Source organism: Ursus maritimus, unplaced genomic scaffold (genome assembly GCF_017311325.1).
Source record: "Ursus maritimus isolate PB19 unplaced genomic scaffold, ASM1731132v1 scaffold_6, whole genome shotgun sequence".
NCBI lineage: Eukaryota > Metazoa > Chordata > Mammalia > Carnivora > Ursidae > Ursus > Ursus maritimus.
Genome location: NW_024426774.1, coordinates 56619743 through 56639400, shown reverse-complemented (window position 1 = coordinate 56639400; position 19658 = coordinate 56619743). Strand labels below are relative to the sequence as shown.

Below are 19658 nucleotides of genomic sequence, written 5' to 3'. Positions count from 1 at the left end.
AAGGAGGGAAATTGGGCAATTTATCTAGGAATTAAAATTGTTTTGCTTAGTTTTCATTTAGGTAACTGGCAGACTTATTATATAGGACAAAATAGTTTTATATGTATATTTTATCTTAATGTCTCATTTAAATTTTTACTTTTTTGCATTGACTATATTGATTTAGCATAGACTATGTCTACTCACATAGGACCTAGAAATAAAACTGAACTTTTCTACCAGTCTCTCACATCGTTGTGGAAGACAGTGATGAAATGAATAAAAGGATATAGTAGATCAGGAAATGTGGTTTGTATTTTTGATTAATGACTATTTACTAGAAAATCTGGAGAAAATGTTTGCAATCTTGACAGAACTATATCTTTCTCAATACAATTTTGTCTTTAAAAACATTAGTTAACTTTTGATTATTGTGATAAAGAAGGATGGGAATAGTAAAATGAAAATTTGCTGGTAACTCTACATCTCTTTTTAGTATGGCTCACATACCATGTATTACTAAATCTTTTCCAGAGCAGTAGCAAACTGAAAAATCTAATTTGAGTTTTACTTCCTTTCTTCGTCATACCGTCTGGTAGAAGTACAGATGAATAGGAAGCAGGGAGAAAAATCTGAAGTATAAAAGCCTCCAATCTAATTAACTTTTAACTATAACATTTAAATATATAATTTACTTCATGTACAACATTTGAAAAAGATGTTGATTATTATAGACATTTACTATTGTAAAATATATGCTATCTGCTAATGAATGGGTGTCAAGAGCTGTTAAGGGTTTGAGATTTTTATCCTATTTGTAAGCTAAGAAGTTACCAAGCAACAGTTTGATGCTGGTAGAAGACATGAGACTCCAGAGTCAGAAACAAAAGATAGTTTATTACTCATAGTAATAGTAGCTGGAGTGTCAACTTTTGGTGGGGAGCATTGATTCCAAAGCCCATTCCCACAGGGTGATATAAAGAGGGTCAGATGATACCTATACACTCAACGGGCTATGTAAAGGGTAGGAACGCTGAGCTTAGGGAACTTTAAATCTTTTTGAATGGGTGGGGAGCTTGGTTGGCTTGGTCAGTGGAGCATGTGACTCTTGATCTTGGGGTTGTAAGTTTGAGCCCCAGTTGGGTGTAATTACTCAGCAATAAAATCTTTACCAAAAAAGAAAACTTTTCAGCCTGGCAGTAGGCATGACTGACTGGTGCTCCAGAGATGGTATCTGGCTCCAAGGGACATTCTTTGCCTCATAGCAATAATTCAAGAGAACCGTAGAAAATTGTCTCCCAACAATAGGTCTGAGCAGAAATTTTTGCTTAATAAATATCTTATTCATAATGCATATTAATAATGTAAACAAGATCAGAAGAAATTTTTAAAATACTTGGGAGAACCAAGTTTAAATATTTTACTTTTTAAGCACCTATTGCACAATTTAAGAAACTTTGAAAATAAATAAAGGACTTTTACTTAGGATCACTGCTGTTATGCTACATGTTTCTGAAACTAGTAAAAGTTTACTTTGAGAATATTCTGAATATTCTCTTAACTAATTCATACAGTCTTTCCTCTTTTTAATCTGTACGAGGAGATTCAGATCTGTATCAGGCCATGACAAAGTTTAGATGTGAAAAATAAAGGTTTTGTTTCTTTTTTTAAGTAAAAAGAAAGTTTTTTATTGTTTACACCAAGCCAAAGTGAACCATTCTGAGAGAACCACCATCTCTGATTTCCTGAAAATAAACAAATAAAAAAAATTAAAATCATGTTTAAATAGAGGGTAAACATAACTGACTCAATATTTATATCTTTATTTTAATTTAAATATCAGAAAACATTGAAACAAAATAAAATGCACTAACTATACGTACATAAGAGAACTATGTATTTTTCTTACTGTTAAAATATTGATACGGTGTTAATAAAAGTCAGTAAAGAGAAATAACATATGAAGCATAAAAGGCAAAGGAGGAAGGACAGGATGTTAGTTGAGATTTGGAAACGTGAAGGCTCTGCAGTGAAAAGTTGCAAACTGTGGGTCGTCATTTGTGATTCCGCCTATTACCTATTTGATTTTACAATACTGTCTGTTCTCAAAAGTCCAATACAGCATGTATTTCTTCATTTTGGTGTTTAGTAAGTATTTGATAGTGGCTCTTGAGGTAATGTTTCATAGAAAAGATCATGGTTTTCTAAGACCTTCATAAAATTTTACAAAGCTGCAAAGAGATGCAAAGACTTCATCCATTTCCCATTTTTTACCTTTCTTTCACCCCCCCCAACCGCGTTAAGTATTGATAAACTAAGAATTTTATGGTAAGATTCTGAAATTGGAGGATGTTTAAACATAACACCAAAGGTGAATGATATTATTTGGAAAACAGTACAGTGGGGACATTTTTGAAAGTTTGGAGATAACCTACTTAGAGTTGAACGGTAAAGGGGGAAAGTAAAGAGTGGGAGTGGTGGTTAGTACTTAAACTAACGTCATAATTGGAGACATTTTTCTTATGTAAAAAATTTAAAGTTACTCCTTAATTATATTTGAAAGTTTTTTTTAGTAAGAGAAGCCTTTCAGAAATTTGTCATTTCTAGAAGAAAACAGGTATGGGGTTGGCAAGTAGGGGAAACATGTATTTATACATGTGCCTGTGGATCCTGATGTACACAAAATTAAAAAGAAAGAAAAACCCAACCTGGAAAAACAGGTAACAAGAAGAATGAGTAATTTAATATCGCCTGAGGCATGTGTGTGTGTGCTGGCAAGTTCAGGGGTTTTAGGTAGCTTTGAATTTTAAAACAAAAAGCACCAAAAGCACCAGCATTTTAAAAAAGGTAAGTTCTAATTCTTGGCTTATAAGCTACTATATCAAAAATCTATTCTGTACATCAGTAGAATGATCATCAAGAAACCTGGATTTAGCTTTTGGTCTTATTCACTAACTGGCAGAAATCCTAGGTAAATTATTTTATTTTTCTAGTATCCAGTTATAATTGTTGCTGGAAGGCCAGATTTTACATACTCGAAGTATCTGGTTCAGCCATATTCTTGAATGTATATATAGTGTCTTATGTTAAGAATTACATTTTAAAAAGTAGGAATCTCAGAATTAACTTCTCAGAAACCTCCCAAGACTTAAAAGTTTTTAAAGAGTTTCCTTAAAAATTCAGCCTATTTTGGGGCGTCTGGTTGGCTCAGTCAGTTAAGCGTCTACCTTCGGCTCATGCCATGACCCAGGGTCCTGGGATTGAGCCCCACATTGGGCACCCCACTCAGTGAGGAGCCTGCTCCCTCTCCCTCTGCTTGCCCCCCCCCCCTGCCACTTGTGCTCTCTCTGTCAAATAAATAAATAAAATCTTTAAAAAAAAATTCAGCCTATTTTAAAAAGACTTTAGGGCATTTCCAGGATTTCCATGATAATGTGTTCTGTGCTAAATAATATTGACTTGTACCTTATTTAACTTAGAGGAATATTTTGACTAATGAGATAATGTATTTTGTATACTCATTTATTATTTCAAATAACGTATACTCATTAAATAGAATTTGGAACACAGGAAAGTATAAAAATTTACCCATATTCTCACCAGTCATATAAAACTGTGGTTAACCATGTATTTGCTTCCAGTCTTCCCCCCCCATGTTTTATTTATTTTTTTAAATATATCTGAAATCATATTATATATACAATTCTTTATATTTTTAGAGGATTTTGCCTCACTTTGAACACTTTTTTTCAATGCTCGCACAGTCTTTGTTTTTAATGGCAAAATTTTATTCCATTAAATTCTATAGCTTTATTTAACTATTCCTTATTTTTTGGTTAAATTTATATTGTTCCTAACTTCCTCTTTTTTTTTTTTTAAATAGCTCAGTGACAGACATTCCTTCTTTCTTTTGTGTGTGTGTGATAGACATTATTAGGCATGAAGTTTTTCTGTGTTCAGGATTATTTCCTTGGTATAGAGTTGCAGAAATAGAATTATTGGAGCAAAGCTTATGAAATTTTAGCCCTCTGGATAAGCACTGTAGAATTGGTAGTTTTGCTTTGTTTCTTTCCTGGTTTGGGAGAGGTGATTTTGTTTGGTAATAGGAAGTATGGTTTCATTGGAGGACGATCTTCATCTTATGTGCTGAAATTTTGCTCACCCTTGACTGAATGGTTACATGTTAATTCCTGTAATAATTTGCTGCAGCAAAAGGGTTTTCCCCAGACCCTCATTTGATTTCAACATATAGTTATATGCATTTTTCTAAGCCACACCCTATTGCTGTTACCTAATGTTGGGTGATAGCAGGTCACTCTCTTAAATGTACACAGACTTCCATAAGACAAATTCTGTACACAAGACAACTTGTTCTATAGACAAGTTAAGCTTTGCTTTGCTGCAAACTGGATTTTGACCTGTTCCTCAATTAATACAGATAACTTTTTTTTTTAATACTTAGTGATCATCTCATTATTTTATATTAGGTTTCCTCTCATGGTCTCATTCAACATTCCTGATTTGGTTCAACAGAAACTAAATCCCAGAAGTATACTATTTTAGAGATAGAAGAAAGTTTCCTAATTTTCACTCCTTTCGTTTTACAGATGAGAAAACCAAGACTCATATAGGTTAAATGCTTTATCCAAAATTACTCATTTAGCGGCAGAACTGGGATTAGAATTTAGTTGTTTCTCTGGGAAGTGCTTTTTTTCCACTACAGCTTTTTTTATCTAGTAACAGGGAACATGTGTTCTACAGGCTACTTCATGATTAACTCCTATGATTGTCTTTACTTGTCATTTAAAGGCTCTTGTTTACAGGCATGCCAGAAGCCCACCCCTGTGTGACAGGAGATGCTTTGTTTTCTTTTCTCTTTCTCTCTCTTTTTTAAAAGATTTATGTATTTATTTTAGAGAGAGAGTGAGAGCACATGTGTGTATGGGGGAGGGGGAGACAGAGAGGGAGAGAATCTTCAAGCAAATCCCCCAGTGAGCATGGATCAGCCCCCACCTCCATGCAGGGCTCGATCCCACTACCTGTGAGATCACAACCTGAGCCGAAACTGAGTCAGAGGCTTAAGTGACTGAGCCACCCATGTGCCCCCAGGAGATGCTTTCTTGTCCAGTCAAGTTGTCCAGTTACTCAAGTTTCACTATTGACTGTTAACTCTGCTTCTTGCATATTTGGTATCATACAGGGATTTCTTTTTAATCAGTATTCCAGAGTTGTGGTGCTCGATGCTTTTTTGTAGAAAATGAAATCTTAAATTGACTATAATCTAGCAGTTGCCAAAGGTTGGCTTGAGGCTTCTGATACTTATGAGAGACAGGCTAATAGATAAGCTAACTATCTAATTTTCCAACTAGCTCTGTTAAGTAAACCATCAGAAAGGAATGTACTTGGAACTTGATCTCTCACCTTTCCACAGAACTGCCTTCAATGAATTGTGATTCAGTATAATTTCAGCTTTTATAGAAGGCTTATAACGAAAACATCTTTGTGAATAGGATTTCTTTTTCAAAACTCTACTTGAAGACATGTTTATTTTCTAACACAGGCATTCTTTAGTGTGAATCCAGTGCTGGAAAAACATTTCCATCCAGTTGAATTTACTATTTGCATACTTTAAACTATTAAGTCAGGAAAGACAATAATAATGAATGGTGTTTTGGAGTTTATAAAATGCTTTCACATTACCTAGTTCGACATAGCAGTGCTGTGATGTTATTAAATATAACTATTCCCATTTTACAGTTTAGGAAATAGGTATAAAGAGGTTGTAGCTCTCAGGAAGTAGTGGAACAAAACTGGAACTGAGATAGTTTGCCTATTAATCCTGCATTCATTCTTTTTTTAAAAATTTTTTACTTAAATTCAATTTAGTTAACACATAGTATAGTATTTGTTTCAGGGGTAGAATTCAGTGATTCATCAGTTGCATATAACACTCAGTGCTCATTACATCAAGTGCCCTTCTTACTGCCCATCACCCAGTTAGCCCATACCCCCATCAACATCCCCTCCAGCGACCCTCTGTTCTGCATTCTTTCTGTTATACCATGGTATGTCTCAAAGTAAACCCATTTCTCTTTTTTGCCTTGCTCCCCCCAAAATCAGAGCTAAACTGTTTTAATTTGTATGTAACAGCCCAGATATTCAACATCTCTTTTTTTTTTTTTAAAGATTTTATTTATTTATTTGACAGAGATAGAGACAGCTAGCGGGAGAGGGAACACAAGCAGGGGGAGTGGGAGAGGAAGAAGCAGGCTCATAGCAGAGGAGCCTGATGTGGGGCTCGATCCCATAACGCCGGGATCACGCCCTGAGCTGAAGGCAGACGCTTAACCGCTGTGCCACCCAGGCGCCCCTCAACAACATCTCTTACTTTGCAAGTTTTAATTGATTTTTGCTTTGTGTAATTGTGTTTTAGGTATTGTATATAAAATAATTTTGTGAACTCTGCCCCAAATCTTTCAGAAAGTAGATAGGTCATAAATACTAAGATAAACTGGTTTATATCTATGAAGAATGATCGCTGTATTATGGCTGTATTGGCACTTTGTTTTCTACTAATAGTTTATCTAACTCTCCTCTTTAGGTAATATGTTGATACACTTAAAATTTTTTTTAAAAATTTTTCTTTGGAGGAAAGATGTATGAGACTAGTTTAGCACGTATCATATCTCAACAAATATTTGAAGATATTATCCATCAAGTAGATTAATAAGCCTTATGATAGTAGTATCAATGAACACAAAAATCACTACTTTTATCACTTTTAGAAATTGCATACTTAAACTTCAGTTATATAAGATGCTCTTTATTAAAGTGGATAATTGTCAACATGTAAATATATTTATAGATATGTGTAAATATGTATGTATATATACATATGTATGTATATTATATGTAAATATATGTATATATTACATATAAATATACATGTAAGTATATGAATATATGTATGTATGTATATACGTTTATATTACATATAAATGTATATGTAAATGTGTGTGTGTGTATATATATATCCCCAATATTTACATATTGACAATATAGAGACACACACAAATACACTCTCTGTTCTATTTGTACTGCTCTCTTCTGGCTGGAATCAACCTTTCTGGATGATAGAAGGGCCAAAAGAGCAATATAAACAGCAGATTGGTGTATCTGTCATAATTCCACATTAAAAGAATGAGTTTCTGGCATTCCAAGTCTAAGATTTTTCCAGACAGTATGAGTAGTATAGGCCAATAGGTAATAGGACTATATGATTTATTACCTATTTGTCTATGACTGAAATCAGTGGTAGGGAACAAGAGATACGTATGCTCCATACCTAGAATGTATTCCAACATGCAAGCCCAAGTTAACCTCTTTCAAATTTGTCTATTAAAATTTAATGGAGAGCTCAAATTCTTTTCATCAGCTTTTGTCAGTACAAATCCTTCCCAAAATTTTCCCAGGAGCCAGCCACACCTCTGGTGGTTTTATTTTTTTGTGGTGAAATATGCATTACATAAAATTTGCCATTTTAACCATTCATGAATTTTCTAATTTGTTTTTTTCTTCGCTATGGTTGACTCTTTACTGTATCTCAGCTAAGATCTGTTTAAATGTGTTTCTAAAAATAGTCCTGGATAAAGTAGGTAAGAATCTTCTTAAAGTGTACCATATCTATCAAAGAACAGTCTACTAAATTGCAGAGCATCTGAGGTTAGGAAGATAACTGTGAAGATGGTCTATAAACTTTAAAAATGAGGAGGACTTAAGCAGCTGGGGAATTACCTTCTTGCAGGGTAAAAATTGTCAGCATTTTTTTTGTTTTCAGAAAGACTAATATAATTGTTCTTCACATGGTAGTTACTTCAAGTTAAGACATGGAACATAATTCCCTTTTTCAGGTTTTTCACAAAAGAGAGTAGGAACAGGGAAATCTGAAGAACAAACTTTCTTGACAAGTTGTAGAGAGGCACTATTTGAGAAAAGTGTAGCTACCGTAGTAACAAAGGTTTTGACAGCCAGCTAATTCAAAGCATCAGAAAACTTCACACCCTGAATCTCTCTATATATTACCCAGCAGATTCTACCCAAAGAATTTTCTTAGAATTGAAGTCCATATTCTGATGAGGCCTAAAGTTAAGTTATGGTTAAAATAAGCAAGGATTAAATATAGTGCCACTCCTTACTTTAACCCAAAAATAGCATTAGGCCTGAGCAGAATATGAACTTTAAGAAAAGCGTTTGGGTAAAAGTCCTCTGAGGATTGATGGAGATAGACAGACAGATAATCTATAATAATATGAGTGTAATATGTGTTACTTTTTTTTTTTAAGATTTATTTATTTATTTTAGGGAGAGCACACAAGTAGGTGGAGGGTCAAAGGGAGAGGGAGAAAATCTCAAACGGACTCCCTGCTGAGCACATAGCCTGATGTGGGGCTTGATCTCACCACCCTGAGATCATGACCTGAGCCGAAATCAGGAGTTGGCCGTTTAACTGACTGAGCCACCCGGGCGCCCCTATATGTTATGTTTAACACACAGACACACTAGTATAATGGAATACTTAAGATCTGTGTGTTTCATCGTATGTATATTTGGGAGGGAGGGGAATATTGTAAACAAATATTAAACTGTAGTTAATGCTATGCATGCTAAAGTGGCTTAAAGGGGTGAAGTGTATGGATGTCTGCTACTTTAAATTTATCAGAATATAAGATGGATTGATAGGACTGGTTGATAGGTACATGATAAAGAAATTACTGTGAAACAATAACTGTAAAATCTAAGTGGTTATGTGGATGTTTACTGAACAATTCTTACAACTTTTTTGTATATTTGAAATTTTGCATAATAAAAAGTTGGAAAAATAGTGTTAATGGTAAGGTACTTAAGTCTCCATAGGTCTAGTTTGGTACAATCAACAATTATTGACACCTTCAGTATGCCAAAGTGATATACAGGTGTTAGGGTTATATGACAGTGAAATGATTCAGACACTCTTGGGTGGCCAGTAGCAGGAGATGAAATTGGAGAGGAAGGCATATTAGGTAACAGAGTTTTATATACCATAATAAGGAGCTTAGACTTTATCCTATGGCGTTTTAGGCAGGGGAATGATAGGTAGAACACTCTTACAGCTTTGTGGAGGTGAGATTCGAGGTAGTGGTGACAGTGGTGGGGATAGGCTAAAGATGAGGATATTAATTAGGAAGGAGTATTCCAGGTGCAGATGATTAAAACCTGAATTACAGGGGGCTAAACTCTAGAAATATTTAGGAGCAATAATCAATAGAACTTGATGATTAGTTTTATTAGTTGTGAGTAGGTTATAGGGAATCAAGAGTGACAAATACCATATAAGGGAAGGAGCAGGTTTGGGTCTGGAGGGTAAAACAATGAGTTTGGTTTTGGATATGTTATGTTTCAGATATGTTAAAGTAACCATAGATGAAATCACTCATGCTAAACCCCACATCAGCAAAGCAGAACTTAACTAAGTTTCTATGTGTGGCCCTCCCAGAAAAGGAAGGCAAGTCAACTAGTTAGTGCTTGCCTACTTAACACAAGTTACCTAACCCTGCTACAAAACTTCCCTTTGCTCCATATACGGAAAGTAACCCTGCTTTAACCAATTTGCAAATGCCAAGTATAACTTCCTTGTTCCTGCTCATTTTGCGCTGTAAATATCTCTTGCCTTGGGGCACCTGGGTGGCTCATTCAGTTGAATGTTCGACTGGGTTTTGGCTCAGGTCGTGATCTCTTGGGTCCTGGGATTAAGCCCCAAGTTAGGCTCTGCACTCATAGGAAAGTCTGTTTGAAGATTCTCTCCCTCTGCCCCTCCCCCTACTCCTGCTCTCTCTCTCTCTCTCTCTCTCTCTCTCTCTGAAATAATTAAAAAAAAACTCTTGTACAGTTTTTTGGACTCCCCCCTCCTTTTTTTTTTCTTTTTTTTTTTTAAAGATTTTATTTATTTGTTGAGAGAGAGAGGCAGAGGGAGAAGCTGCAGGGAGCCCAATGCGGGACTGAGCTGAAGGCAGAGGCTTAACTAACTGAACTGCCCAATGCCCCTGGACTTCTTTTCTGTCTACCAGATTGGATGCTGCCTGATTCATGAATCATTTCAATAAAAGCTTACTAGGTGAGTAAATTGTCTGTGGAAATTTTCTTTTAACAGATATTACCTAGTCAAAGAGATATTTATTCATTCATTTGTATTTAACGGTATTTGACAAATATTGACTACAGAATTCCATACCTGCTGCTAATAAGATGGTGAGCAAAGGGGACACAAATGTTTCCTTTAAGAACCTTACAGTGTAGTGGGAGAGACCATTAAACCAGAAGCTATAATAAAAAGTGACATTTATGGTAGTAGGAGAAGCATAGGGTGCTATATGGAACTTCACAGAAGGGACAACTAACAGTCTGGCAATGGCTCTTCAGGGATAGGATATATCAGTCTGAAACTTGGGATGGAGTCTGGGCTGGATACAGCAATTACGTCTCTCTGCTACTGATTCCTGAGAGTTGATAAAAACATCAAGGGATAATATTATAGAATTGTTAAAGAAAAAAAGGCTAAAGGCAAGTAAAAAGCCATAGAAGGAAATAGAAATGAAATAGCAAAGTAGAAGAACTAATCGAGTGTGGTGTAATGGAAGCTGAATGTTTCAAGAGGAAGAGCATAGTTCTTATTGTTAGTATAGAAAGTTCTGATGGGTTAAATAGTAATAATTGGTTTGGCAATTTGGAGGTCATTGGTGACTAAGTGGAAGCAGTTTCAGTTGTGATGTTTAGTTAAAAGAAAAAAAATGTTAGTATATTTAAGGGCCAAGATTTTTAGCATAAGACTAAAGAGCTACAAGACAAAGCACAAAGAAGTGAAATAAAACTTCTTTTATCTTACTTTTAAATTGGTAATATCAGTTACATATTTTTAAAAGAAAAAAAGTTTTATTTGTATTCACTGAAAAAGTCTAAAATTTATATAAAACCTTAGAGAAAATAGTAGAAATGGAGAAATAGTAGGTTCTACATTTAAAGCAGGAATATTTGAGTCTGGGACATTTGCATCATAAAAGTAAAGCAGCTGTCAAAGACTAATTGGTCCATGGGGCGCCTGGGTGGTTCAGTCGTTAAGTGTCTGCCTTTGGCTCAGGGCGTGATCCCCACGTTCTGGGATCGAGCCCCACATCAGGCTCCTCCGCTGAGAGCCTGCTTCTTCCTCTCCCACTCCCACTGCTCGTGTTCCCTCTCTCGCTGCCTGTCTCTCTCTGTCAAATAAATAAATAAAAAATCTTAAAAAAAAAAAAAAGACTAATTGGTCCATATCAAAAGGACAAAGGAGCCAACATGAAGGGAGACAACTGGTACATCAAAACTGATAATGACTACAGGGAACTGAAACACATTAAGCATCTAAAAATCCATGAGTTCTTAGATTTTAATCTCTCTCTCTCTCTTTTATTGGGTGTGTGGAGGTTGCTGGGCCACCAACTCATTACTGTAAACCAGGGGTCAGAAAACTATGGCCTATGGCCCATGGCCCCAGTCCAGTCCACTCCCTATTATAAGGCTGTGAGCCAAGAAGAGTTTCATAATATATTAGTTACTATGGTAATCTACTGTGAACTTTTAATAAAATTATGAAATCTTCTCTGACTTACACCTAACCTTTTTGAAATTGGTATAATAGGGTATGGATACTTCCTCAAAATGAACTTAGATATGTTAATGGCAGAATATGGAGAGGGACCCCACCTGCATTACTTATACAAATTATACATAAAAATAATAAAAATGAATTGGATAGCCTTGTCTTTATTATAAACCTTTTATTCTTAAACTTTTAATTTTGGTGAAATCTTGGCATTTGCAACTATGTGGATGGAGCTAAAGTGTATTATGCTAAGTGAAGTAAGTCAGTCAGAGAAAGACAAATACCATATGATCTCACTCATCTGTGAAATGTAAGGCAGAAAACAGATGAACATAAGGGAAGGGGGAAAAGAAAAAAAGGAGAGAGGGAAACAAGCCATAAGAAACTCTTAATGATAGAGAACAAACTGAGGGTTGATGGAGGGACTTGGGGGGGGGTGGCTAGAAGGGTGATGGGTATTAAAGAGGGCACTTGTTGTGACGAGCACTGGGTGTTGTATGTAAGTGATGAATCACTGAATTCTACTCCAGCAACCAATATTGTACGGTATGTTAAATAAGTAAAATTTATATAAAAAATAAACTTTTAATTTTGGATAGTTTCAAACATAGTAGAGAGAATGGTATATGTAAACTGCTATTTTACCCATCACCCACCTTCATCAGTTATCAACTCTTGATAACTTGAATTCATGTATATACCTCCTCCTTTCTCTCCACTTGATTATTATGAAGCAAATTTCACATATATAATTTCATTTGTACATACTCCATTATGTACAGTTTTATTTTTCAAAAATAACTATTCTAATATTATAACCTTGAAATACTGAAAAGCTGAATAGTTATTTAGAAAAATGTTTTCCAGTTAATGTATACCAGTAGGCATCTTTTTCTGAGTTCAAAATAATCACATATACCATGCTTTTCTCTTGGAATTTAATTGTCTAATAATAAATGTTAAGAGGAAGTGTTTTACCTGTTCTGTGCAGTCTTCTCTCATTTCTCCTTTAAAAATAAAATATCAAAACATTAATTATCTTAAATCTAATAAAGGCCCATCATGAAAATTATTAACAGAACCTTTTAATAAATAGCCTTAATAGAAAAAGAAATACTTAATCCAAATTTAAACAAGTTGAAATACTGAAAACTCATGAGACAGCAATAGCCAAAACTCAAAAAGTATGAAAGTACCAATGATTCTCATACATACCTTTAGGGCTAGTATCTTCACTGAAGCCAAATGAGTAGACTATGCCTACATTGCTCCTTTTGTTCTTAAAATGATACCTTAAAACTTGCATGGCAAGTAAGTTTCATCTAAGTGCCAATTCTAGTTGGTACCTAGAGAATTGTGTTGAGAACTTTTACCAGACCTTTTTTTTCCCCTTCTGAATGGGAAAGAATACTGTAGTCAGTTGTAGGTTATTTGTCCTCATAGCAACAACATACCTGCTGGCTCTGGTTTAGTAGATCAAATGATGCTTTTAAAAGAGACATCTTTGCTTAAATGTATATGCCGTTAGGCTAAGAGAAAAGGTATGTGATAGTGCTATAGTCTAATTTCTCATTATTGATATTAGGTAGACTTAATTTACATATTCTCATCCTTGAAACACGTAATTGTGTATAATTGGTGGGTATTTTTAAGTACCAGTTATGTTTTGTTCTTATAGCATTTAGTGCACGGATGCATATACCACTCATTTGGCACTATGCTTATGTTAACTTCTTATTTACTTCCTTTATTTATTTAATCTACCTTCCCAAGTAGATTATATTTTCTAAAACTTATCAGCAGCATCTTACCATATTCCTCCCTGTAGTCTTAGCACCAAGAAATGCCTTTATGATGATGATATTTCTATAAAAATACATGTTATGTGTCTGTCATTAACTCAGAATTACTTGAGAAGTTTTGTTTAGCTATATAGTTCAAAAATTGTATAACACCTTTTTTCTGAAGATTTTATTTATTTATTTATTTATTTATTTGACAGAGAGAGAGAGCAAGAGAGGGAACACAAGCAGGGGGAATGGGCAAGGGAGAAGCAGGCCTCCAGTTGAGCAGGGAGCCTGAGGGGCTCGGGGCTCCATCCCAGGACCCTGGGTCATGACCTGAGCTGAAGGCAGACGCTATTAAGCGTCTCAGCCACTCAGACCTGAGCCACTCAGGTGCCCCAGAATAACACTTCTAATATGATACGGAATCATGCTGTGAAATCTGGATTGTAATACTTTCATGGGACATCTGAATTGTTTTAAAACAGTAGATAGCTCTTGCCTTTAGGTAGATAAGAGTATGAATCCTACAGTAACCTACAGTGGTTATTCTCTTGAAGATCTCTAGGAATGTAAAAGTTAAGTCTCTCTCAGAAACTTGTTCAACATTCTCTCTTCCCCAAGTAGTCAATAAATTATTCTTATGACTAAACAAAACTAAAGACAAAAAACAAAAAAACCTACTATGTTTTTGGTTTTTTTTTTTTTTTTTAAATCTTCCTTAGACTTTAAAAACAACCCAGGGTATTTTGTGTAATTTTAAATAGAAATTGTTATGTCTGTAATCTTGACATTTTTTGAGCTAAATAACCTTTCAAAACTTTTAAAAACAGACACTGAGTTTCACCATGTTAGTCATTATCAATCTTCCTTGAATCCATGCCAATTTTTTCATGTAAAGGAAAATTAACTTCCATGGCAGAAGGGTTAAGATTTAAGATCTAGATTCTAGAAGGACATCTAAAGAGATTGATGTAATGAAATGATTGCTTCTGACTCTGGTATGTTACAGTCTTTTAAGTATATACCACTGCTGTTTATTTTTCTCTGAAAAGCCAGTGGTTATTACTTCATTTAGTTTCTCGTCAACTCTGACAGTCCCCATCTCTTAACTATATTTGTCTTAGTCACAAAGAGGGGTCCCCTTAGGTAAAGGGCCAGACAGTAAATATTTTAGGCTTTGCAGACCAAGAGGCAAAACTGAAGATATTATGTAAGTACTTATATATCAAGAGAGGAAAGTTCGATAAGTTTTTATTGATAAAATTTAAATTTAAGTATTTTGTGTGATACACATCTAATGGGAATGTGGGGATAGCATTTAACTTAATTGGGGTTCAAAGCCAGTGTTTTCTCTTATCAAACTCAACTGCAAATGTTAATGCTGATCTCTGTTGATATTTTGTATATTTCACCTTTGAAAATGCCTTTTCAAACAGGCATGTACTACCAAATACTGATACCAGTCTATGAGCAGCATCGTATTTTGTAGAATTCTGTTAGTTCTTCTCTTGATGTTTGCCTTTTAGCATGCCCTTACGTTGCAGATTAATTATTTACAATTGCTGGTTCCGGGAAGCTCCTCAATTGCACAGTTGATGGATTTTGAAATAGGGAAATTTACTTCGCATTTGTATTTAGGTCTGAAAAATGTTGCTGGAATTAGGGAGGCCAGTTGTTCTGATATTCTGGGACTGAGTGGTTTCCCAGGATTTGGGACTCAAAATGCTAAAATTGGGACAGTTGTTTACCCTTACTAGAACTTAGTCTGAGATCAGAAAATATATCTACTTCAGATTTATGTGGGAATACAGATCTCATTTCTTTTTTAAATTCCTGACAACCCACCTTGACATTACTTTATAATTCAAACAACATTAATAGCTTTACTTCAGTAAAAATTTCACATATAGTAACTGTATGCCTTGTAATTTTAGGTTCAGTTCATTGAGAAACATGGTCAAATTTGAAACAAAAGCTGATTTCAAAAAGTCATTCAATTTGATAATAGTGGTCAGTGGTGGTTCTCATTCAGAAAATTTTCAGTCTCAACATAGCGCTAAAAAAAAAAAAAAAAAAAAAAAAATTCAGTGCTTTTACCAAAGCTAAGTTTTTGAACTTTCGGATAGAAGGGAAAGTCAGGATATTCAGCTTCTATTTTTGACAAAAATTCACAAAACTGAAAGTGGTGAAACTCACAGGAGTGAATAAATTTCACCTTTGACATTTTTGGTTCAGTAACATATGATACATTTACATATTTTCTGTAAGGTAACTGTTGGTTGAGTAATATATTTAAACATTTAAAATTTTTAAATTAATTTGGTTTTAAGTAATAGATTTGAACACCTTAACGTTTTTTTTTTTAACACCTTTTTACAAGCTTTGTAAATTTGTCTTTTTCCCCCTCCACATATATTCTCATAATCAGTTGTAGCACGTCTTAGCAGATTCTACTTTAGGTTGTACTGAATTAGCATTTTCTCAACTTTGAAAAGTCTTGCCTGAAGTTGTTTTACACAGACTGTTCATAGAGGTTAATTCATCAGTTGCTTCAAACTTGGCATTGACTCCTCAAATTAAAAAAAAAAAAAAAGTTCAACAGTGTACATCTGTTGACCACAGAAAACCACTTGAAATCATCTTCCTTTTTTTGTCTCGTTTTTAAATAAACTATTAATGTTGCTCCCAGTGTCCTCAACTTTTTGAGCAAATGTACTTGCCCAATGGCCAAAAGTCTTAAGTTTGTTTTCTGTGGACACGTTTCTTCATCTTCAAACATGATTTAATTAACTCACCATCAGTGAATGGCTTTCCTTGCTTGGCTAACAAATGAGCCACTCAGAAACTTACTTTGGTCATACCTCATGTTTATTTTCTGTTTGTGAAGAAATTCTCCTATGATGAGATACTTCTTTGTAAATTTTCTACTTTTTCTCACTGTTGCTTGTCTGTGGGCAGGGGATACTATGATGAGTCCTTTGGTAATATTGCTGTATATTGGATTCTTTTGAGCATAACTACAGTATTATTACATTATAAACACAATGCTTTGCTTTTAATTCAGTAACCAAAACCGCACTCTACTGTGCCTCAGAAGTGTGACATTTTAAGTCCAGTTTCTTTCCTTATTTTGATAAGATGAGTATGTACTGGTAATAAAAATAAAAAGTTGTGGTATGGCAATATGTGTGGCACTTGAAATGCTGTGCACCTATAACCATGTCACTACAACTGGCAGTGTGCCAGACAGCCAGGTAAAGCACTACTCAGTTCTGTCATTGTAGCATGAAAATAGCCATAAACAATATGAAAAAGAGTGAGCATGGCTGTGCTCCAGTAAAACTTTATTTGCAGACTTTGAAATTGAATTTCATATAATTTTCATGTGTCACAAAATTTTGACTTTTTCCGAAGTTCTTTTGACTTTTTCCAAACCATTTAAAATGTAAAAACCATTCTAGTTGTGGGCTCTACAAAAATGCGTGACATATGGGCTGTACTTTGGATAGCCTTTTTTCAAACTATGGTAATATTAGTTATATTTTTAACCCTTACATTCATTTCTATCAATTTTCCCTTTGTGTCATTTTAAAATTTATTTCTACTTTAAAAAAACTGAGTGGTAGTTATTCTTTAAATGGAGGATAACTAACTTCAAAAAAACTGAGTGGTAGTTATTCTTTAAATGGAGGATAACTAACTTCAGCATAGCACCTAAAATACTTAGCAGAATGCCTGGCACATTGTAAATGCTCAATTGACATTTTGCTTTACTATTGACATTCTTATTGAGATTGGCCCAATAGTGATAGGTGTTTAAGATAAGAAAGAAAGAAAGAGAGAGAGAGAAAGAAAAAGAAAGAAAAGAAGAAAAAAGATGCTTTCTACACACACACATAAACCCACACGCACTTTCTAGCTTGTTTTGGAATATGGGAATCATGAGCCTTTTAAAATTGGGGTATGAAGATTATATCTATAACTTAACTGTATAGACTATGATAGAAATAAACTAAATTGATAGGATGAGAATTGCTTTCCCGAAAAGCCTTGCTGGTTATATCCTGGTCTCATTAGTTTTATAGGAAAGATGTTAAATTATTGGATAATTTCTTTCAGTACATGATCAAGAAAATTGTCAGTGTTAATCTGACCCCTGTGATGCTTTTTTAAAAACAGAAACACTTGTGATTATTAGCCATTGCTTTAAATCCCCTACAGTGCATATCCATTAGGTCTTTCTGATTTGAGCCCATCCAATGTTTCTGTTATTTCATCACAGATTTAGTATATGAGCTCCCTCCCTAAGTTTAATGGGGCATTTATTCTTAGACCAGTATTACTCAGAGTATGGGATGAAGACTAATAACTGATCTGCAAACTATTTATTATTGGCCTGTTAACTGTTTATTATTTGTGATAGAAAAAACTTAGTAGAAGCAATTATAAACTTTTAAGATAATTTGACAGGGTAATTTTATGTATTTTTAATAAAAATTTGGATATTTTTATTTTTAAAATTTTAATACATTTAAAAAGTTGATGTAATTGGTATATAACATTATATTAGTTTTAGGTGTACAACAACATCATTTGACATATTGTGAAATGATCACCACAGTATTCTAGTTAACATCTAATACCAGTTACAGTTTTTTTTCTTGTGATGAGAACTTTTAATATGTATCCTTTTAACACCTTTCAGAAATACAGTACAGTATTATTGACTATAGTCATCACTCTGTACATTATATCGTTATGACTTAATTTATAAATGGAAGTTTCTTTTTATTTTAAGGATTTTATTTATCAGAGAGATTGGGAGAGAGAAATAAGAGAGTGAGCACAAGCAGGGTGATCGGCAGACAGAGGAAGAAGCAGGCTCCCCACTGAGCAAGGAGCCTGATAGGGAACGGATGCCAGGACCCTGGGATCATGACCTGAGCTGAAGGCAGATGCTTAACTGACTGAGCTACCCAGGTGTTCCTAAATGGAAGTTTCTACTTTTTGATCACCTTCACCCATTTCTCCCACCACCCCCGTTTCTGGTAAACACTAATGTCTTTTCTGACTATAGGAGTTTGGATTTGAGGGTTTTTTGTTTTTTAAGATTCCACATGAGTGAGATCATACGGTTCTGTCTTTCTCTGTCCAACTTATTTCATTTAGTATAATGACCTCAGGGTCCATCCATATTGTCACAGATGACAGGCTTTCCTTGATTTTTATGGCTGAATAATATCTCTTGTGTTTTTATACCACGTTTTATTTTTTCAACCATTGATGGCCACTTAGGTTGTTTCCGTGTATTGGCTATTGTGAATAATGTTGCAATTAACATGGGAGTGCAGGTATCTTTTCAAGTTAGTTTTTTGTTTGCTTTGGACAAATACACAAGTCAAATTGCTGGTTCAAACAGTAGTCCTATTTTTCATTTTTTGAAGACTCTCCATCTTGTTTTCTATAGTGTACATTCACAACAGTGCACAAGGGTTCCCTTTCCTCCACAACCTTGCCAATCCTTATTATTTCTTGTCTTTTTGCTAGTAATGATTCTCACAAGTGTGAGGTGATATCTCACTGAGGTTTTGATTTGCATTTCTTTAATGGTTACTGATGTTGAGGACCTTTTCATGTATCTGTTGGATATCTGTATGTCATCTTTAGAAAAATGTCTACTTTTTTTCCTGTGTCCATTTTTTAATTGGGTTGTTTGTTTGCTATTGAGTTGTTGAGTTCTTCATATATTTTGGATATTAACCCCTTATTAGGTACATGATTTGCAAATATTTTCTCCCATTCAGGAGATTGTCTTTTCATTTTGGTGATGGTTTCCTTTGCTGTGCAGAAGCTTTTTAGTTTGATCTAGTCCCACTTATTTATTTTTGTCTTTGTTCCCTTTGCTTTTAGTGTCAGATCCAAAAAATTGTCTCCAAGGTAGATGTCTAGGCTCTTATTGCCTGTATTTTCTTCCTTCCTTCCTTCCTTCCTTCCTTCCTTCCTTCCTTCCTTTCTTTCTTTCTTTCTTTCTTTCTTTTTTTCTTTCTTTCTTTCTCTCTCTTTTTTTTTTTTTTAAGATTTTATTTATTCATTTAACAGACAGACAGCGAAAGAGGGAACACAAGCAGAGAGAATGGGAGAGGGAGAAGCAGGATTCTGCCACGCAGGGAGCCTGACATGGGGCTCGATCCCAGGACCCTGGGATCATGACCTGAGCCACC

The 19658-nt window shown here is 34.6% G+C and overlaps 1 protein-coding gene across 5 annotated transcripts in view; it reads right to left on the bottom strand.

Annotated features, from left to right (window-relative positions):
• Nucleotides 1–856: 856 nt before the first annotated feature.
• Nucleotides 857–19658, bottom strand: part of LOC103671314 (WD repeat containing planar cell polarity effector) — a 416159-nt gene continuing 397357 nt past the window's right edge. For all 5 annotated transcript variants that reach the window (XM_040623423.1, XM_040623422.1, XM_008699919.2 and 2 more), the window contains exons 17-18: nucleotides 12629–12657; nucleotides 857–1724 (exon numbers count right to left, since the gene is read on the bottom strand). In XM_040623423.1, the coding sequence (XP_040479357.1) occupies nucleotides 1674–1724; nucleotides 12629–12657 (80 nt within the window). In that variant the 3' untranslated portion in view covers nucleotides 857–1673. The remainder of the gene's footprint in view (nucleotides 1725–12628; nucleotides 12658–19658) is intronic.